General features: G+C 41.0%; 1 protein-coding gene across 4 annotated transcripts in view; it reads left to right on the top strand.

The window, feature by feature from the left end:
• The window catches only part of PHTF2 (putative homeodomain transcription factor 2), a 145,306-nt gene that overhangs the window by 22,312 nt on the left and 100,112 nt on the right, over window positions 1-22,882 (top strand). For all 4 annotated transcript variants that reach the window (XM_034765851.1, XM_034765841.1, XM_034765823.1 and 1 more), the window contains one exon: window positions 7,577-7,656. In XM_034765851.1, the coding sequence (XP_034621742.1) occupies window positions 7,612-7,656 (45 nt within the window). In that variant the 5' untranslated portion in view covers window positions 7,577-7,611. The remainder of the gene's footprint in view (window positions 1-7,576; window positions 7,657-22,882) is intronic.

Below are 22,882 nucleotides of genomic sequence, written 5' to 3'. Positions count from 1 at the left end.
GTGAATTCCTGTAGGTACTGGAATCAACTTTTTCTTGGATCCACCCAGATCAGTTCTTCTGGTTCTGGAAGTTCCATGTTGGCATTTGGTGGGCAATTTAGTTCTTTTTTCATATAGGAGCTAGCCGGTTAGACTTGATGCATAGACATGACTGAGCCTAAGAGAAAATAGAGGTGACCATAGGGCCATCAGCTCATTTAAGAGCTATGCTTTGTAGTGCTAAGATTACCAGAATGAGTAGTGTTGAAGTTGTCTTGGGGAATAATACTCCCTGAAAATGTACTCTAATATGGACAAGTTTTATCCAGTTGAGGCCATTATAAAAGAAGAGTGATGCAAGTGTATCTTTTGGAATTAAACAAGCTTTCATTTATTGATCTGAAAGCATTTAAAAATCTAATGGTGTGGTTTTTTGTTTTTTACAATTCAGGGTCCTCCACAGGTTAGAGCCTCTCTTCAGAAGAAGCCCAATCTGAGGAAATCTCAGAAGTTAGAAGTCTGGACTAAGCAGATGCTGATGGTTATATGACTGGTACATGCTCCTGTACTGCATTCTGTTAGCAATAACTTGTGGTTTTCCTTGTTTGTAGCACACTTCTGCATCTTCATGTGAGAGAGTTGTCTTTGGTTCTGAGCCTTTAGAATCTGTTTTGGATATGTTAGCATGAATTAAGTCTTATCCTGGAGGGTTCTTAGATTTGGAAGATGTTTTCAATATCTGTTTAGAAGGAAATGAGTTCACTTCATTCTGAGGTGTTTCAGAGCTTTCCCCTTGCACTTTTACAGTGTCCTAGGGTTAATAGGTGCTGGCTTTTTACTCCTGTGAACAGTGTGCTTCATGATTTGTGTGGCTATTTATGGGCTGCAGCTGCCATATCCCTAATGCTCTAGGACAGTTTAAGAAATCCCTAGAGAAGCTTGCAGTATCAATCTCTCACATGGTCTGGCCTATCTTCACCTTTTTTCTCCTTAAAATCTCTCTACTTAGGGGCAGTTTGTCAGGGCAGATCTTGAGGGGGAAAATGTATGCATCTGGATTATGGTCCCTTAGTTGCTTTCTGTCACAATGTCTTCTACATTGTTAATAAATTGTAGGAAATATTGAGCCATTTGTCATAGGCTTGAGATCTGGAAGTGTATACTGTGCAGGTGAACTTGAACAAATTACTTAATATCTTCAGGTCCTACCAGAAGAGCTTTTCAAACCAGCTCAGGATTTGTATCTCAGCCTAGCCTCAATCTTTGTATCTTGCCTTGTGGATAAAACAACTGATCAATTGTACCGAGTGCTAGAGAGGGGTTTGAATATTTTCAGCCACCTTGTATCCTGTAGCTATTATAGGGAAAAAATGCACATATCTGTAGAAAGAATGGCAAATCTGCTTGTTTAGTGCCTCAGGAGGGGTCAAAAGATTGACTCTTGACCTTCCATGTGACCCCACTGTCTTTTCTAAGCTTGGCTTGTCTCATATCAGTATAAAACTGTTTACATAGGTTGAAAAAAAATCACCTCTCCCCACAAAAGGCTAGAATAACATGTTTGTGGATGGTGGAATTCATCTTTAAACCTGGGAGCAGATTGTGAAGTTACAGTGTAGCACCAAAGCAACTGCTATTGCAACACTTTGCAATGTTTTTGTACCTAGTGTATGGGGTACCTGCCCACTAGATTCATCTAAGTACAGTTCCAATTATCTTAACTGGCCAGACTCCAGTGGCCAGCTAAACATCAGCTTACCTGGGCCTGTGTGGAGGCCCCAAAGTGTGGCTTCTCTGTCTGCCATAAAAGCCTAGAGGCCCTAGACAGAGGAAATAGATGTCTTAGAAATATCACAAGCTTGTCTGGAAGAGTCTCAAACAGCTAAAAATAACTACATTGAAATAGTTCAGTGCTTCATTTTAAGAATGCAGCTATCCCAAATTTCTTGATTTCTAAACCTTTACTATTTAACATTTATGAAGTGCCCTTGTAACGGTTTGTCTTAATCATTCCTTTGATTTGCATAGTTAATTAAATAACTTGGATATTATCTCAAAACACTTCGTAAAAACAGGATCCCTTAATTCTCAGTTCATCTGTCCTTTGTTACTGTATTTTATGGACACTGAATAGGTCAGAGGACATGTAATTATATTGTTCTTTCAATTATATATACAAAAATCCAGATGACACTGTTTTTGTAGGACTATAGATGCATTACATAACTTATGCAAATTCCACCAACCTTTGAATGACTCTTGAGGCAGTGCTTGGACTTTTGGGACTCTCTATACAATATAATAGGAAAAAAAACTATAGTCTAAAAATAAGGTTCTTTATTTCAGTAAAATCTTCTTTATGTTGAATTTTCATTTTCTAAATTAGATTTACAATTTAATTAATTAGTTAAATGGAGCAAAGAACTATTTTAGCTTGTTTTTCAGGGGAAACCTCTTAAGCACTCTAGAATTCCTGAGATCAAAATTTAATATTTAATAAATTTCAGTTTTAATGTTAAAATTATCTAAACATTTGCAAAAGGGCATCCTTTAAAAAATGGAAGTTGAATCCTAATAAGGAAAATAGAAAGGAGCATAAACTGGCAAATGAAGTGTAAAAATATAATTAGGAAGGCCAAAAATAATTTGAAGAACAGCTAGCCAGAGACTCAAAAAGTAATAACAATTTTTTTTAAGTACATCAGAAATCGGAAGCCTGCTAAAAAACCAATGGGGCCACTGGACGATCAAGATGCTAAAGGAGCACTCAGGGATGATTAGGCCATTGCAGAGAAACTACATGAATTCTTTTCATTGTTCTTCACAGCTCAGAATTTGAGGGAGATTCCCAAACCTGAGCCATTCTTTTTAGGTGACAAATCTGAGGAACTGTCCCAGATTGAGGTGTCATTAGAGGAGGTTTTGGAACAACTTGATAAACTAAACAGTAATAGGTCACCAAGGCCAGATGGTATTCACCTAAGAGTTCTGAAGGAACTCAAATGTGAAATTACAGAAATACTAACTGTAGTCTGTAACCTATCATTTAAATCAGCTTCTGTACCAAATGACTGGAGGATAGCTAACGTGATGCCAATTTTTAAAAAGGGCTCCAGAGGTGATCCCAGCAATTACAGGCCCATTAGCCTGACTTCAGTACCGGGCAAACTGGTTGAAACTATAGTAAAGAACAAAATTGTCAGACACATAGATGAACATAATTTGTTGGGGGATAGTCAACATGGTTTTTGTAAAGGGAAATCATGCCTCACCAATCAACTAGAATTCTTTGAGGGGGTCAACAAGCTTGTGGACAAGGGGGATCCAGTGGATATAGTGTACTTGGACTTTCAGAAAGCCTTTGACGAGGTCCCTCACCACAGGCTCTTAAGCATAGTAAGCTGTCACGGGATAAGAGGGAAGGTCCTTTCATGGTTTGGCAACTTGTTAAAACATAGGAAACAAAGGGTAGGAATAAATGTTCAGTTTCAGAATGGAGAGAGGTAAATAATGGTGTCCCCTAGGGGTCTGTACTGCGGCCACTTCTATTCAACATATTCATAAATGATCAGAAAAAGTGGTGAACAGTGACGTGGCAAAATTTGCAGATGATACAAAACTACTCAAGATAGTTAAGTTCCAGGCAGACTGGATTTCTCAAAACTGGATTTCTGGGCAACAAAATGGCAGATGAAATTCAGTGCTGATAAATGCAAAGTAATGCACATTGGAAAACGTAATCCCAATTATACATCTAAAATAATGGGGTCTAAATTAGCTGTTACCACTCAAGAAAGAAATCTTGGCGTCCTTGTGGATAGTTCTCTGAGAACATCCACTCAGTGTGCAATGGCAGTCAAAAAAGTGAACAGAATGTTGGGCATCATTAAGAAAGGGATAGATAAGACAGAAATATCATATTGCTTCTATATAAATCCATGGTATGCCTACATCTTGAATACTGCGTGCATATGTGGTCGCCCCATCTCCTCCAAAAAAGAGAAAAAATAATAATGGAATTGGAAAAGATTCAGAAAAGGGCAACAAAAATGATTAGGGATATGGAATGGCTTCCGTATGAGGAGAGTTTAATAAGACTGGGACTTTTACGCTTGGAAAAGAGTCGCCTAAAGGGGGATCTGATAGAGGTCTATAAAATCATGACTGGTGTGGAGAAAGTAAATAAGGAAATGTTATTTACTCCTCATAACACACGTACTAGGGGTCACCAAATGAAATTAATAGGCAGCAGGTTTAAAACAAACAAAAGGAAGTATTTCTTCCCACAACGCACAGCCAACCTAGGGAATAATTTCCCAGAGGATGTGAAGGCCAAGATTATAACAGGGTTCAAAAAAGAACTAGATAAATTCATGAAGGATAGGTCCATCAATGGCTATTGTCCAAGATGGATAGGGATGGTGTCCCTAACCTCTGTTTGCCAGAAGTTGGGAATGAGCGACAGGGAATGGATCACTTGATGATTACCAGTTCAGTTCATTCCCTCTGGGGCACCTGACACTGGCCACTGTTGGAAGACCGGATACTGAGCTAGATGGACCTTTGGTCTGACCCAGTATGGCCATTCTTACGTAAAGATAATGCCTAATTTTTTAAAAAATTCAATGGATGTAGTAAATACTACCATTTAATAGTTTAAAAAAATGCCTTTGCTTATCCCCTTTAATACAGTTTTAGTTTACCCTTTCAGTAAGAAAATTGGCAAACTTTAAAATCATAATTAGGGTGATCCCAACAGTAATTTTGTTATATCTGGCTGCAAGTCTGAAATGGTCCTCCTTTGCATTTATAATGTTATGGTTCACTTTCCTGAATACACTGTTGACTTCACTAAATCCCACTATTTCCATAGAAAAGTACTTGTTGACAAATTCTAACAAGGCAATAGTATAAAGCAATAGGTACAACTTCCCATTGTTTAAAAAAAAAAAAAAAAAAGATTTTGCATGCAATGTGAATCTCAGGAACTTAAATCACAGCATTTCTTAGTATTTTCTTTGAGAAGAAAACTGATTTTTCTAGATATAGGAAATGCAGTAGACCCTAATCTATGGATTTCAGTAAAGCATTTGATACAGTTCCATGTGGGAAATGTAGTTAAATTGGAGAAGATGGGGATTAATATTAGAACTGAAAGGTGAGTAAGAAACTAGTTAAAGGGGGGACTATAAGTAAGTCTATGTTTGTGTCACGGAGCTCATAGACGTTCTCAGGACTCTGAAGCTGACAGCCAATGTGGCCCTGGGAGGGTTCAAGTGACGGGGCCTCCTGCAAAGTTCCAGCACAGGTGATAGACTCCTGAGGGGGCCCCTTCTCAGGGTTCCAGTTACAGGTGACAGCTTACCCAGGGCAGAGGGGGACGCCTCGGGCAAGTGACTGGGGTGTCCCGTTTTCTCTTTGGAAAATATGGTCATCCTGCAACTCCCAGCTGCTGTGGGTGGAGGGGGGAACCCCACAGCTCCCAGCCACCACGATGGTGGGGGAAATCATGGAGCCGCAGTAGCAAAAGTCACAGACAGGTCACAGCTTCTGTGAATTTTTGTTTATTGCCCGTGACCTGTCCATGAGTTTTACTAAAAATAACCATGACAAAATCTTAGCCTTAACTATAACAGGTCATGCTGAAAGGTGAACTGCCAGTCTGGAGAGAGGTTATTAGTGGAGTTCCTTAAGGATTGATCTTGGGATCAATCTTATTTAACATTTTCATCCATGACCTTGGCGCACACTTACTTTTTCCGCCAATAAAATTTGCGGATGATACACAATTGATAGGTATTGTTAATATGGGAGGAGGACTGGCATATTCTACAAGAAGATTTGCATGACCTTGGACACTGGAGAAAGAGACGGGATGAAATTTAATAGTGTTAAGTGCAAGGGACTAACAACAATAATTTTTGCTTTAAGCTGGGGATTTGTCAGTTGGAAGCAACTGAGTAGGAGAAAGATCTGGGTGTATTAGTGGATGACAGGGTGACGGTGAGGCTGTGAAAAAGGCTAGAGCAATCCTAGGATGCACCAGCCGAGGTATTCCAGTAGGGAAAGTGAAGGTTATTACCATTGTACAAAGCACTGGTGAGACCTCATCTAGAATATTATGTGCAATCTTGGTCTCCCATGTTTAAGAAACCAGTGCAGAGAATGGCTACTAAGATAATCAGAGGATTGGAGAATCTACCTTATGAGAGGAGGCTTACAGAACTTGGCTTGTTGAGTCTAACGGATGCTGAGGGGAGATATGATTGCTTTCTGTAAATACATCGGAGGTATAAACACCCAGGGAGGGAGAGGAATTATTTAAGTTCAGGGCCAACATTGGCCCAAGAACAAATGGATATAAACTGACCATCAACCAGTATAGGGTTGAAATTAGTTCAAGGTTTCTGATCATCAGAGGAATGAACTTCAGGAATAGCCTCCCAGGGGGAGAAGAGAGGGCAAAAAACCAGACTGGTTTCAAGACTGAGCTTGATAAGTTTATGAAGGGGATTGTATGATGAAGTTGCGTACAATGGCTGAGGCCCATTGTTGACAGCTATTAGCAAATATCTCCAGTGGCAGGACACGGGATGTTAGATGGGGAGGGTTCCAAGTTACTACAGAGAATTCTTTCCCAGGTGTCTGGCAGTGGGCCTCATTGACCTGCATTTAACCAATTGCCATATTTGGGATTGGGAAGGAATTCCGCCCCCTTCCCCCCCCCCCCCCCCCGGTCAGATTGGCAGAGACCCCGAGGGCTTTTTGCCTTTGTCTACAGCGTGGGGCATGGATCACTTGCTAGTTTGAACTAGAGTTAATAGTGGATTCTCTAACTTGGAGTCTTTAAATCAAGATTTAAAGACTTTAGTAACTCAGTCAATAAATGGGCCTATTTCAGGAGTGGGTAGATGAGTTTCTGTGGCCTGCAATGTGCAGGTCAGACTAGATGATGATGATTGTCCCTTCTGGCCTTAAAGGGGCTGTGCTTCTCCACTGCAATAAAAGACCTATGGCATGGCTGCGGCTGGCCCAGGTCAACTGACTTTGGCTTGCAGGTCTCAGACTGCAGGGCTAAATATTGCAGTGTAGATATTCAGGCTCAGGCTGGAGTCCAGGATCTGAAACCCCATGTTGTGGGTGGGTCTCAGAGCCTGAACTTCAGCCTGAACCTAAATGTCTGTTGCAAATTTTAGCCCTGCAGCCCAAGCCCTATGAGCTTGAACCAGTCTCCCCATGAGACTTGGTATCATGTTGTTGTTGTGGTTTTTTTTTTTTTTGTTTTTTTTGTTTTTTGTTTTTTTCAGTGTAGATATATCCTATGAGACTTAGCTGGGCAGTAAAGCTTACTTTGTTTGCCAGGTATGCATTATTTTACAGGGTGGAAAAAGCTGTTGTAATAGAAACTTCTGTCTCCTTAGTATGGCAGCAGATTTTTGTTTAATTGGGGAAAACTTATCACTAAAATAACGAGGCAAGATGTAATGTAAGTATACCTGTAGACCATTTTACTCTGCAGGTAACTAGAGTAGTTTACATGCCTGTTGATCAGTCTTTTCTTGGAAGGTGGAAGTAAAATTTGTCTTTCTTTCAACAGCCTAAAATGACTACCGTGCGAATGCAGTAGAATAAATGGCGTCAAAAGTAACAGATGCTATAGTCTGGTATCAGAAGAAGGTAAGCTTTTCAGTTAAAATATGTGTTGGTGCTGGTGGAGTGGTAAAAGAAAGGAAGGGGGATTTTGGTGGTGATTGGGTTTTTGTTTTTTTTACTTGAAGTGTTGATTTGTGTAGTGTCTGGAAATGAGTAGCTCAAACTATTTTCCCAAAAATGATTGATTTAAACATATATTAAAAGTGTGTTTTGATTCCTTTTGGGATGCTTCTTTTTTTTCCTTAAAGGAAAAAATGTAGTTTTGAAGGAAAGTTTTAATTTACTGGTTGTAGACTAAAGCATTGGTGTATAGGAGAATGTTCAGTTTATGTAGTACTTAAGTCACTTTCTCAAACTTTTAAAAGTATTGAAATAACACTATTTGATAGAAAAGCAAACTGCAAGACTGAAAGTAAAGATTTCATTTATCTTGTCACTCGTCGGTTAATGGCTATGCTTTCCAGAATATTCAAATTTTAAAATTTCTTTTATTTGTACTGATAAAAGTTGACTAGGTTTTTTTTTTTTTAGATTATCCATTATATATCCACAATTGTGTTTCTAGGATTTGTTAACCTGTTCCATTAATGTACATGAAAACTGCTAAATGTTGCTCTGTATTTTGGTTTTACAATCTCAGCAATTTCAAACTGTATCATTCATGACTTAGTCTCCCACAATTTTTTAATATATAAATTTATATAAGTTGAACCGCTTTTCAGTTATAAAGCGGCACAGGGCTAGAATTCATGATTTCAGTGCTCTGATGCTAGGATTTAAAGCAGGAATCCTTTTTTAAAGTAACATGCGTTATATATGTACTATAATTAGGCTCTAATGAAAAGTACATTTTTGGGGTTTTTTTGTTACGGATTTTAAAAAAAACCCTCATTTGTTTGTAAATCAGCAACTCTTAATATTTTTTGTTTACTTGGGATAGCCTAATGAGAATGCACATCTCATTTTTATGAGCAGGGTGACAGCAGTTTACAGTTTTAGTAGCATGGTTCACTATCCTACATACAAGATACGGAATAGTTAATGTTTTCATTGCAGTATTGTGTTGAACCTTTACAATTGTGGATAACATGACATTGAAAAGGCAAATCTAAAACCTTGATAACTAAATTAGATGCTATTTATAATGTAGTTTTGATGATATTAAAACACATTTTATTGTAAAATGTTTTCAAAGCACACTAATGAATGAAGACTACTTCAGTGATCTTTAGTTATCCCTGTCCCCCATTATTTAGGTCTTTGCTAGAAGAAATAAAATAAAACATTAAATTTAAAAGTGCAGGAACCTTTTGTTGTAGGGAAAACTAATGGAAGAATTACTGACAAATAGATTGAAGCTTTAGGGTTGTTTTTCCCCCCTCTGGTACTAGTTGCAGTCTCTCTTTACAAGTCTGTAAACCTTCGAGTCTGAACACTCTAAGATAAAATTACATACCAAACACCCACCTATTAAAATATTATTTAGGTTGTAAAGTCATGGACTTGAAAGTTTTAGATCAGGGGTCAGCAACCTTTCAGAAGTGGTGTGCCAAGTCTTCATTTATTCACTCTAATTTAAGATTTTGCGTGCCAGTTATACATTTTAACATTTTTAGAAGGTCTAGTTCTATAAGTCTATAATATATAACTAAACTATTGTTGTATGTAAAGTAAATAAGGTTTTTAAAATGTTTAAGAAGCGTCATTTAAAATTAAATTTAAAATGCAGAGCCCCCCGGAATGGTGGCCAGGACCCGGGCAGTGTGAGTGCCACTGAAAATCCGCTCACGTGCCGCCTTTGGCATGCGTGCCATAGGTTGCCTACCCCGGTTTAGATAATATTTTTATTTGTTTGCCATGTAACATTAATTCAGTCATCTTATGGTATGCTTTATGATAGTCTTTAATTCCATGATGATCCCCTATTTTTTTTTTCCCACTGCACCCTGGCCATTCAGAGATCAGGGCGGATGGTGTTCAGGGAATGATTTAGAATTGTGTTGTGAAATTAAGCTGTTGGTAGGATCTCTGCCTCATTTGCTCTAGAAGTTGGAAGCTATATAAGGAATGAGGTAAGGAACTGTTGAAAGAGAGGATGGTCTGGTTAAGACAGGTGAATGGCACACAGCAATACTTTATTTTCATGTTAATATTATGTTCCTGGGCCTGCTGTGAGGAAGTGATGAGTCCTCGCAACTGCAACTGAAGTCAGTGGAAGCTGTGCACGCTCAGCTCTTCTGGCAGTAAAATGCACCTCGACCCCAATATAACGCGGTCCTCGGGAGACACAAAATCTCACCGTGTTATAGGTGAGACCGTGTTATATCGAACTTGCTTTGGCCCTCCCTGTTCCTTGTTCCCTGACCACCCACCTCAGAGACCCCCAACCCCCCTGCTCCCTGTCCCCTAGCCACACCCCTCACCCCCTGACAGACTCTCACTGGCAGCAGCGGGAAGCAGTGTAGCCCAGCCCCAGCCTGCTCCACTCCGCCACCTCCCAGCTGCAGCGCTCCGCTTCCTGCCATCGGTGAGTGCGGGGAGGTTGGGGAAAGGATGCCCCCCACACTCATCTGCGGCGGGAAGTGGAGTGACGCGGCCCCAGCCTGCTCCACTTTCCTTGCCCCGGCCCCAGCCATGTCGCTGGGGTGGAGTTGGGGAGTTGCCACTCACCTGCGGCAGGAAGCGGAGCACCGTGGCTGGGAGCTGGCAGAGTGGCGCGGGCTGGGGCCAGGCTGCTCTGCTTCTGCTGCTGCCGATGAGTGCGGGGGAGATCCCTTCCCCCAAGCCCCCTCGCCCTGGCCCCAGCCGTATTGCTCGGGGCAGGGAAGTGGAGTGGGCTTCTCCTGGCCCCCTGCTAATCCCCGGGGCCACTCTGGGACTGTGGGGCCCCCAAAAGTGCCCCCCCACAGCTCCTGCCTCCCAGGCCCTGGTGGGGGGAGCCCCTGACCACCCCTGAGACCCTTTGCCCCTTATCCAACCCCCCGGCCTCGCCCGGCACCCTTAACACGCTGCTCAGAGTACTGTGTCAGAGCTTTACCGCCTTGTATGCAAACCTGTGTTATATTGGGTCGCGTTATATCAGGGTAGAGGTGTAGCTGAACAAATGACAACAGGGTTGGGAATCAGGAGGAGGCCCTGAGATGACCAAATTGAGAGGTTTGCCTGAGGCTATCTGTAAAATGGGGAGAATAATACTATTATCTCACTGGGGAGATAAATTCATTAATATGTGAATGCCCTAGAAAAGACAACAAGGAAATAATTCTGTATTCAGTCCAAAATCTGGATAATTTTAATTAAATAAAGCAGGGGTCACACACTGAATGATGAAGATAAAAACAGCCTTTGCATAGATGCCTCATTCCCTATGTTGAAGATTTTCAAGTGCTTGACTTGGCAACATAAAATATATTTAAATAACAATCTTTAATGTGGTTTATTTCCTAGCCTCTACTTAAAGGAAAAAATTATATTCAGTGCAACTATAACATCCCCCCCATTGCATCATCTTCAAGCTTTAAACCCTGAGGCTTCCTTCAGCATGGAATTCTGCCAATTGAAATACAGGATCTTCTGCAGAAAGCTGTTATCCCGGGGTGGCGGGAATGGGCTGCTGGGGTGAGAGCTTTGCTTGTTCTGGGAGTAGTGTCAGGGAGTTTGCTTGCCTGTTTTTCTTCTTCCCCAGAAGACTGGGGGATGAGGGGAGAACTCCTGCTCCATGTGGTACCCTAGAGAGGAGAGGGATCAGTAGGGCCATGTCTTGGGCCTTGTTTAGGGGCACCTGGCTTACCTTCCTTTTTCCTCTATGCTGAGAGGCAGGGGTAAGCTTCTTCCTCATATGGTGGTCCCAGAAGGAGAGGTGCAGGGCTTAATTTGTGCCCTGGCACTGTTAGGTTTGGCATTTCATAGCCCTGGCACCACTTGCCACTTTGGTTATGAAAGTACAAAAATTGCTTGAGCCCCGGCACCTCTTTCATTACAAATTAAGCCACTGGAGAGATGGGCTTTTGGATTTGGGTGGGGAGAAGAGTTTTTGGGGGAAGCATGAACCAGCTCTTTCTTTCCTACTCCTGGAAACACAGTTTGTTCTTGGTGTTCCCAGTGTAGCGTGTGTTGTGCTGCTGTTACTTTGGTAATGGCATGGGACCATGTTTGTGTTCAGCTGTTTTGGCATGCTGCCAAAATTTTGCTAATGTCATAAGAGACAGAAGGGAAGTGGCAATTTTAACAGTTTAAAACTTAGCTATACTTGAATGGAATTTCATGGATGAAGACAAGGCTCTTTTTTGACCCCCCAGGATTCTTCTCCCAGCTGAATTTCAAAGGCCTTCTGTAGAGAACAGAATGTTCATTTTGTGACCTTTTTTTTTTTAATGTATAAATATCTTCTTGCTGTATGTTCCAGTCTATGCATCCAATGAAGTGGGCTGTAGCCCACGAAAGCTTATGCTCAAATAAATTTGTTAGTCTCTAAGGTGCCACAAGTACTCCTGTTCTTTTTGCTAAATGTGAATGGTATGGTTTATTTAAACCAAAAAGCTTTCAAAGTAATACAAAACGATTCACATGCCTAGTGTAGGGGCCCAGAGGCCTGTCAATGGATATCTCTCTCTGCTCCAGGACCAGTCACAGGAGTCAATCTCCTTTCTGCAGCTCTCCTCCAGCTTAGCTCTTTCAGCCCTTTATAGGCATCACTGACTCCTTCCCAAGTGGGTCTGATAATCGAACAGGGTTGCTGACTCCAGGCTCCTGGCCCTTAAAGGAGTAAATTACCCTGTTATAGGGTCACTGTCAACTGTCCATATTACCTATGAGCCCTGCACACACTTATGAGTAACTTTATTCATATGATCAGTCCCATTGGCTGAAATTGAGCTGCTCAGATGATTAAAGTTATTTATGTGCTTAAGTGTGTTAAAATTCATACCCTCTATATTGTTACAATAAATGTATTCTGTGTCTTGGGAGAATGCATGTGAGCTCTTGTCTGTAGTAGTGATCTGGAAAAGGATCATAACATGATCTGTTAACATGACATGCATCTGATGAAGTGGGTATTCACCCACGAAAGCTTATGCTCCAATATGTTAGTCTATAAGGTGCCACAGGACAGTTTGTCGCTTTTTACGTGATCTGTTATGACAAAGTCAGAATTTTCTTACTCATGAGCATTTTAAGTCTGACCCACACTACTTGAGGTTTATAAAATAGAGTGGGAGCTTACAATTCACGCTTAAATTTAATTGATAATATGTTTTTTCATATTTTCCTCTTTCTGAAATATTTATCTTTAAATAGTGATTTTATTGCTTTGTTTCTGCTCAAAAGTGACTTTCCCAGAAAGTTTCTGCAAAATTAGTTCAGCTGATTTTGAACTTTGAAAAAGGTATATGCGTGAGGAGATTTAATCAGTATTTTTCTTTTTTAAGATGGAAGTTAAAGTAAAAATGCCGGAAGTTTGAACAGGAGAGTTGACATTGATGCAACTTTGAAAACAAATGCTTTTGCTTTGAGGAGGAGAGGAAACAATTGGTTTTACTTAAGAGAACCCTTTCAAAATTGCATATGTAGCTTGTCAGAACATGTCCTTAGGTCTGCATGTGTATACTAATACACTGAATTCACATACCCCAACTTGAATAGGTGAGTACCTGCAGAGAAACATTTCCTCTTGAAAAGTCTGAGAAACTTGAGAAACACTGTCAACTTATTTTAAACCAGGGTGGATAAAAATCAATGATGATTAAAAAAATAAAAATAAAAAAAATTGGATTTTTTTATTTGAATCAGATTTTTTTGATAAAATGCTTTTTGAAGGGAAAAAAAAAACCTATCTAAAGATAGACACATTATAGCTCAAAGATATCTCATCATGGAATAGGGATTATAAATTCTAATTCTATAGTATGAAACAATATATTCATGTAATGCTTAAGGAAAGTTTTTTGTAAATTAGTTCCAATAGTTCATGGTTTAGGGACCCAATCTTATGGGGTTCCAGGAGCTTCTGTATAGATTACTTAGGTTAATCTTTCTGTCTACCCAATGGGACTCAGTGCTCAGTCTAGAACAGGGGTGGGCAAACTACGTCCCGCGGGCCGGATCTGGCCCCTCAGGGCTTTGGATCTGGCCCACGGTGCCACCGGCACCATGTACCTGCGGCACCCAGGCAGGAGGGCACAGGGCTCTGTGCGTTGCCCTTGCCTCCAGGCACCGCCCCCCACAGATCCCATTGGTCGGGAACAGGGAATTGCGCCAATGGGAGCTTTGGGGGAGGTACCTGGAGGTGTGGCAAGGGCAGTGCACGCAGAGCCCTCTGCCCCTCCTCTCCCAGGGGCCGCAACGTTTGTGGGAGCGGCTTGGGGCCGGGGACAGGGCAGGCATTTATAGTGTGTACCTTCTAAAAATGAAACCTACATCTCTCTGAGGTATGAAGAATGTGTATTAAGGTTATAACAACCAACAAGAATGCGCTTTTATGTAGAAATCCATGATTAAATCGAGTCTTCCTGACCAGTGATTTAAATCAAATCCACCCTGTTTTAAACAATTCCCATGTCCACCTGAGCATCTTTCAGTTTTTCTTGGTTTTGTTCTCCATTACTTACCCCCCCAAAAAAACCTGTTCCACTCTTTTTAATGTCTTTTTTAGCAAGGAGGAAATTAATGGTCTTCGAAGAGAAAACCGCATTTGACCTATTGCTAATTTTGTTGTGAAATACACAAACTTTGACAGTTTTTCACTTATTTTTGTTAACTAATAGATACAAAAATTTTAGACAGGCATAATTTTCAAGTTGATGGTGATCTTTTAGGCGAGCAAGTTGAATTGACGTGGTGCAAGGAATTTACAAGATGCTCAGCAGCTTCTCTAGATTTTCTTTGTTCTTAAATGCCTGGGGAATTTAAATGCAAGAATGTAACCTTAATGTAGAGTTAAGATTGCAAGATCAGTATTCAGTCATGAAAAACACTCGGCATAATTGGACTCCTGATAAAATGGTTAGAGCTGACAACATTGGAAGTATTGCGAGGGCAAACTTTAATTTTTTTCAGTTTCATAGTGTCTGAGTGCTTGACCATAACTTTGTATTAGTGGGATTTTTTAAATATAAGTATCTCCTTTCTAAATAGTTTCATCATAATCCTTTCATGCCAGTGACCCCTTCTGCTCCATTCTGAAACTGGAAGAATCCAGCTCTTGATATTGACTGATTAATGTATCTTTTGAGGATCAGGAAAACTCTTTTAAAACTTCATTCGTTTTAAATCTCCCCTTTTTGCTGTGGTTTTTTTTTTTTTAAGTGAATGTGTTATGAAGAGTATCAAATGTCTAGAAATTTCAAGAATGTACACTTGAAACACAGGGTGTTGAATGACGTTTAGGAGAAGGATGGGAACACGTTTTGGGCCCTAGCTATGTCACAATGCTCTTTCAAGTTTTTAATACACCTCTACCTCGATATAACGCGACCCGATATAATACGAATTCGGATATAACGTGGTAAAGCAGTGCTCCTGGGGGGCGGAGCTGCACACTCCGGTGGATCAAAGCAAGTTCGATAGAACGCGGTTTCACCTATAACACGGTAAGATTTTTCGGCTCCCGAGGACAGCGTTACATCAAGGTAGAGATGTAGTAGATTTATTTAGCAAAAGGTAAGGTTTGCATAGATTACGGTGGAATTAGGATTATATTTACATGCATTTTTAATTTTTTTTATTTTAAATTTGTAGTATATTGTGCATCAGTGCCAAATTTGTCCAGAACTTGGCAAAATAAAAGGAAAGCAAATAGCAGAATTTTGTTATGCTTAAGGGAATTGTATACAAAGCTTCTCCACTCCATCTTTGGCATCAGTCAGCCAAGTCATGGGTGGCCCTGGCACCAAAGAAGTCTGTGCCAGATGGATTGGGTTTGTGACTACACTGTATAAAGACTTCAGTGAGTACTAAAATTACATCAACTCAAAGAAGCAGTCCTTCTGCTGCCAAACGTCATCAGTGCCAAGGCTGATTTTTGCCTTCTAAAGAACTTGTTGGATCTGGGAGTTTCCTGTGTACTGACGAGATTAGATACTAAGCTGGTACCAGCTGCTCTTTCAGTAACAGATAGCTTTGTTCTGTTGGAACAAGTTGATTAAAATTTTAGCACCAGGAGAGTATCTGAATCAGCTTTAAGGAATACTGCTGCAGCACTCTTTCTGGCATAATCTATGAAGCATCTCTGACTTTGGGGCTGCTGTGTTACCCTCAGACATTAAGGCAAAGAGAAAGAGAGTGTTAAGGGGACATTAGTTTTGATACCTTGGAACATTTAACATATAATTTAAGGTCAAGTTAAAGATCAAGATAAAATCTCTAAATATGTTCTAAAGAAGGGTAGTGCTTTAGTTTAATGGCAGAGCAAAGAATAGATAGAATATCTCTCAAACTGTGGCTTTCTCGTAGTCTTCTGACGCTGCCAGAATAGGCCTGAGAAATGTGGGCAGCTGAAATACTGTGTGTCATTAGAAAGGGAAATAGTGCTAGTGAGGCCAACTGGAGTCATTCATACCGATACTAACTCACTGGTCAAGAAAGAGGACTGGAAGCTGTTGCTTGCTATTCTTACAGGTATAACTTTCCTTTGTAATTAATTAATCAGACCTAAAAGGTAAGTTTCATGATTTGTATAGTAAACATGCTAGGAAAGACCTGAAGAATAGCTCTGTGTAGCTTGAAAGTTTGTGTGTTTCACCATCAGAAGCTGGTCCAATAAAAGATATTACCTAACCCACCTTGCCTCTCTGACACTAGAAAAGAGTAAACATCAAGGAGTGTAATGAATAAGGTTGATTGATTCATATTTTTCCTCTGACAATGCTTAGATCATAGATACCTGTGAATACATTTATTGTAAACACTTCAGTAACATGAATTATTGCACTTTGAAGGCACTTCTCCACTATTGATCATTTTAAATATTTCATTATTTTCATAATGGTAATTGTCTACTTCAGAGATGTTATAGGGATGTAAACCTCAGTGAAATTCTAGTTCTGTGAAATCCCTCCAAAAATTTAACACTGTTAGTGTTCTCACCAAAAAACAAACAATTCACTAGTTAGTAACTTGAGCACCCCCATTAAAAAGTTTTAAAAATATGCTTGTTTAAGGCAAAGTTGTTTTTCGAGCAATGGTCTCTACATGGAATCCAAACGAGGGAACGCATGTGTGCATAAAAGTTACGTTTTAAATTGCTTCGTTTGGTTCCCCTATGTGAGGGACAGTGGGGTGGGGGGATCCCAGCACTACTACTTTGAGTGATGTCCCTGTGGGTGCTCCACTTTAGGTGTTTGTGCACCCCTGCTCTTGTAATTGGAGATTTGTGATAGCAGTGCCAGTTGGTTGCACATGCCTGGTCCCCGTCTCAAGGTGCTTCGGGCAGTTATCTGGCACTGTGCGACACCCTTCCTCCCCTCCCCCCCCCCCCGAGTTTCTTCTCTACCGCCTTTGGCTCAAGTTGGAGCATCTACCAGTGCCTCTGTGCTTAGTCTTAATAGCATAGTTTTCTCACTAGTTCTAGGTTTAGTAGATATAGTTAGTCTTGTTTTTTTTATCTCTGTTATTTTCTTTCCTTTAAAAAAATTCCCTCACTAGGAGTTTGGGCTTCTGTTGAAGCATTGGAGTAGAGTATTCGTTCTCTCCTTGGTGGGAGGGAAACGCTCCCCTGAGGGGCATGCCCGGCTTCCTGGGTTTTAATCACTGCCTCACCTGCAGACTTCTAATTTTAACCAATCTGATTACCATGGCATGAAACAGTCCGCAAGTAACTGCCAGGATTTGCTTGCAACTATTGGACCCCATGGCTGCCACGATTTTCGTTGTCAAGCATGCGAGACTACACGTGAGATGTCCCGCACACGCACAATATAAACAAATGCCTCACAATGCCAAACAAGATTAAAAAAAACTCCATACTCTGGTGGACACAGCCAGACAACGTCTTCATGGGGATGGTCTTTTGTACGGAATCCCCCATGATGACCATCATGACACACACATCACTTTTGGGCTGGGGAGCACATCTGAAGTCATATTCTATCCAGGGCAGTTGGTTCCCAGCAGAATCCCTTCTGCACATAAATATTTTAGAACGATGAACCATTCACAATGCTTTCTCCCAGTTCTTACCCATCAAAAAAGACAAGACCATACAAGTCCTCACAGACACGGTGGCATGCATGTTTTACATAAACAAGGGGGAGCACGCTCACACTCCCTATGCATAGAGACTATGTGGTTCTGGCACTGATGCGTCATGCACAATATTGACATCACAGCATCATACTTATCTGGATGCCAAAACACCACAGCAGATACCTTAAGCAGGAACTTCTCTCAAGGCCATGAGAAGGAGTTGAACACATGTGTGCTCCACAATATATTCAGGCATTGGAGGTTTGCAACTGCACAAAACACCAAATGCCAGGGCTGAGTTTTCACTCCTTAGGCGATGCCTTTCTTATCAAATGGAACGCTCCCCTCTTATACGCCTTTCCTCTCACCCCCCTCCTAGCGTGGGTTCTTTACAAGATCAGGCTGGAAAAGTCCAAAGTAATCCTGATACAGCCCCCACGTGGCCTCGGCAAACCTGGTTCCCTTACCTTCTCAAGATGGTGGTGTGTCCACCATGCACATTTCCACCTCTGCCTCTTCTCCTGTCCCAGGAAGCACATCAAATCCTTCCCCTGGACCTGGAAATACTCAATCTCAAAGCTCTAAGGATCCAAAATTATGTGCGTGAAGGAAGTACAAAACATTTTATTAAATAGCCGCAGAACAACCACCCGCCACACATACCTACACAAATGGAAGCGGTTTGATACCTGGTGCCAGCAGAAAGATTGTATCAATCTCAGCCTCCTGACCTCTAATATTAGAACTTAAAAAAATCATACCTTTATTGAGCTCATGGATGGGCCCATCTCTGAGCTATCATAGCGTTCCACCACAAAGTATACGATTTTATTGATTTTTTTTTTTCCACCTTCCCACTCACCAAGCAGTTCTTCAAAGGCCTCAACAACATTTACCCTGAAGTGCGAAATCCTACCCCAGCTTGGGATCTCAACTTAGTCCTTCGAGTCCTTACTGCGCCCCCCCCCCATTTGAGCCAATGGTAGCATGCTCTCTCCTTCACCTTTTGATGAAGGTAGTGCTTCTTGTAGCTATTACATCCGCCAGATAGGTTGGAGAGTTGGGAGCTCTCATTGCAGACCCACCATACATAATCTTTTTCAAAGAGAAAGTTTCCCTGAGGCTGCATCCCAAGTTTTTGCCTAAGGTTGCCTCATCATTCCACCTCAACCAATCCATCCATCTACTGACATTTTATCTGAAACCCCACAGGGATAGATAGGAGTTAACATTCCATACCCCGGATGTACGCAGGGCATCAGCAATTTACATAGAACGAAGTCATTCTACAAGTCTCTGAAATTATTCGTCTCAATAACTGAACGATCCAGAGGGGACACCATATCTAAACAGAGGCTTTTCAAATGGATTTCAGATTGCATCAAACTGTTATCACCAATATGACCTACAACCCCCTACGGACATTCATACTCATGCCACCAGTGTCTTATCGGCCTCCATAGCATTTCTCAACAATGTTCCCATTATGGACCTTTGTAGAGCAGCAATTTGGGCATCAGCCCACACATTTATACAACACTATGCACTAGAGCAGCATTCAACATCCGATGTGCGCTATTCGGACTCACCATATTATCTGTCACGACTTCAACACCAAATCCCCTTCCCTCCACTGAAGGGCATTGCTCTGAAGTCACCTAAAGTGGAGCACCCACAGGGACATCACTCGAAGAAGGAGAGGGTTACTCGCCTTGTGTAGTAACTGAGGTTTTTTGAGATCCCCTCTTCCCCCCGCCCCCCGTGAGTGCTCCACTACCCATCCTCACTTCCCTCTACTTCATACTTTCACACTAAGTGCTCTGCAGTAGAGAAGGTAAGGGGTGGGGGGGATGGTCACACAGCACCAAATAACCACCTGAAACGGCGCAAAATGGGGACCAACCGGGCAGTTATCACAAATCTCCAATTACGAGCAGGCGGCGCATGAACACCTAAAGTGGAGCACCCACATGCGCGCACACATCTCAAAGAACCTCAGTTACTACATAAGGGGAAAACCACCAATGACTAAGAAGAGAGGGCTAAACTGATAGGGTACAGGGAGTCAGGACTCACATCAGGAAGCTGAAAGGTTAGAAGTCCTGAACAATGTGATGGGCAACTTGTACGGTCTACTTCCGTCTCTCCATCCCACTTGAATAGTGAAAAATTAGTCACTACTGCGCTTCCCAGTATCAACTAATGTAGTTACCTTTTTTATAAAGTATTTTTAATCAGTAGATCTCAGTGCTTAACAATCTGTAATGTATTTCCCTACCTCACAGGGATACTGTGAGGATAAAGTATTGCACAGTACCTGTTTTACGGATGGGGAGCTGAGACACAGAGGCGAGGCTAAGTGACTTGCCAAGGTTACACAAAGTTTTGTGGCAAAGCAGGGAATTGAACCCAGGTTTCTCAATTCTTAGGCTAGCATCCTAACCACTGGAGCATTCTTCCCATACTCATTATGACCACTTCTTTTTCCTGCACATGTGCTATATTTCCCTACTCTACTCTCTTGTCTGCTTTCACACAGTCCATACCTAGGAACAAGCTCTGCCCATCTCCAAACAGAGACTTATCCATAGTGAACAGAAGGAAACTACAGGAAAGTCTGTGGTACTGCTGTATTACTGGCTTGCTACTACTCCTGCCCTGTAGATCACTAAGGGAAGAATAAAATAACTTCTGAAGGATGTTAGTAAATGCAGTTATACTAGGCACTCGTAATAAAACATTCGATTTTATTCTTTATTTCTGGAACAGAAGGTCCATAGAAACTAATTTTAAAAATGAATTTGCTCTTGGGATTATATTTAGTATCTTTTGGAATTCTGGTACTAAATATGATGTTGCATCATTTTTATTCAGAATTTCTAAGCAGAAAAATGTAGTATGGTTGTTTTTTTTGTTTGTGTGGTTTTTTTTTTTTTTTGGTTGTTTTTTTTAATATGGATTAACTTTTTTGTGCTAAGCTTTTAAAACGTTATATATAATGAAAGAGCAAGTATGTATTCTCAGGAATATAATCTTGGAGAATGGTAGTCTACCCTGGTCATAAATTATAAATGATTCCTGAAATATTAATTGATTCCGTTAGAATAACAAGGTGTTGTGAGTATTGGACTACATGTTGATACCATTACTATGTTAGCTTAAAGTGAATATCAGTGTCCTTCACAAAGCTCAAATTCAGTCTTGGTGCACATATGGCTTATTTACTCTGTCTATTTATGAATAAGATGCTGGGAAGAAATAATTTACAATGCCAACACAGCTAGCACGAGGCATTACTTGAATCACAGATTAGCTGTCTTTGAATTAACTAAATTGATACATTGATCAAAGAGAACTTATTTTTTATCAATTGCTATAAAAATTACTGATTTAAAAAAAAAAAAAAATCAAATAGTAGCATTCTTTGAACTGTATTAGAGGCACCATCCATATATCAATTAAAATTTAGTAATGCTATGTAAAATATATTCTCTGATTTTTGTCTAGGAAGTTATAAACAAAATCACTTACAGTTAAGGCTGTTTTAGTCATGGGTATTTTTAGTAAAAGTCATGGACAGGTCACGGGCAGTAAACAAAAATTCACGGCCCATGACCTGTCCATGACTTTTTCTATGTACCCCTAATTAAATCTTGGGTGGGGGGAGGTGGAGGTGCTCTGAGGGCACCGTGGGTACTGGGGGAGGTGGCCCGGCACCGCCGCTGGTGTTGGGGGGGGGGGGGGGGAGGGGACTGGCAGTGCTCCCGGAAGTGCTCGTCGTCGACGCCGATACTCCAGCTCGGCGAGAGGAGTACGCGGCATCGATGGGGGAGCCTACCTGCCACGTCTGGACCCGCGGTAAGTTCGAACGAAGGTACTTCGAATGATACCTTGCGTACCTTAGTTCGAAGTGGGAGGTTAGTGTGGACCAGGCCATAGTGAAGAAGCAGTTGGCTAGGTTGATTCATTCATAACTCCCCAAAGAGTCAGGGCTGGAAGTGCTGTGGTTACAGCATGTTAGTTTGTAAGATCTTTGGGCCAGGGACCATGATTTCTGTGTGTGTTTGCTCAATGTGGCCGTAACTTTGATTGGGGTCTTTGGCTGGTACTGCAATACAAATAATAATAATGCATAGGCAACTTAGGAAAGTTCATAGGGAGTACTGCATCTTTGTATATCTAATGAAGGTGCACAGGAACAGAAGCATACCTCTGGAGTCCAGCCTTTCTCTATATCATGGAATGAATCAAGAATTCCTGCCTGATTAGTTGCACATATTGTGCAGTACAGAGTATCCTATTCTTTGTAATTATATGGCCCCTATAACCATGGTATCTAGAGACCCTGAAGTACTCAGCAAATAGTTGAAATATGATGGATTTTTTTGTACCCAAACCATAGGGAGTTTGCTACAAAAAGTCTAAAAATGTTGCATTTGAAAATTGAAGCACTAAGAAGTTGGGAAATGACAAGGTTAAGATTACCTGTTCAGCTTTGACTCTGCCCCTTTTTGTATAAGACTATGATAGTCTCATTACATGATTCTATACCGTATCTTCCACAAGACTGCTCCCTCTATCATAATTAATTCTTAATGTAATTTGGATGATGTTTTCTCCTGGTGTTCAAATAGCACCTTCAGATCTTCCTCTTGTTCTTCCCCCACAACTATGGATTTTTCTTGAATGGGTTAAAGAAAGGGGTTCTGCTGTTTAATTTCCGCCTTCAGCACTTTAGGGGCTAAGGCTGAATTTGCCATGAAGACTCAACCACTAGGCCAAAAAAGAGAATTATGCTGAAAATGTAAACCTGAAAAGAGAGGGCTGTTGAATAAAATTATTGCAGTCATGCTGCATTCCAGGAAACCATCAATCATACACATGTGCAGTGTTTGGAAAACTCTCTTGCAGACATGCCAAACCTGCAAAAAAAACTGCAGAAATTGGGCTTGTTTTTGGCTTAATTGGCTGGTGAGTTGCTTGTTGGCCAGTTTTTGGCTTGTAGCTTGTTTGGCTTGTAGCTTGTTGCTTCTTTTTTTTGATCGGCTCCCGGCAAGCAGGGGCAAGG

Source organism: Trachemys scripta, chromosome 1, assembly GCF_013100865.1.
Source record: "Trachemys scripta elegans isolate TJP31775 chromosome 1, CAS_Tse_1.0, whole genome shotgun sequence".
NCBI classification, from domain to species: Eukaryota; Metazoa; Chordata; order Testudines; family Emydidae; genus Trachemys; species Trachemys scripta.
This window is presented reverse-complemented; position numbering and strand designations above follow the sequence as displayed.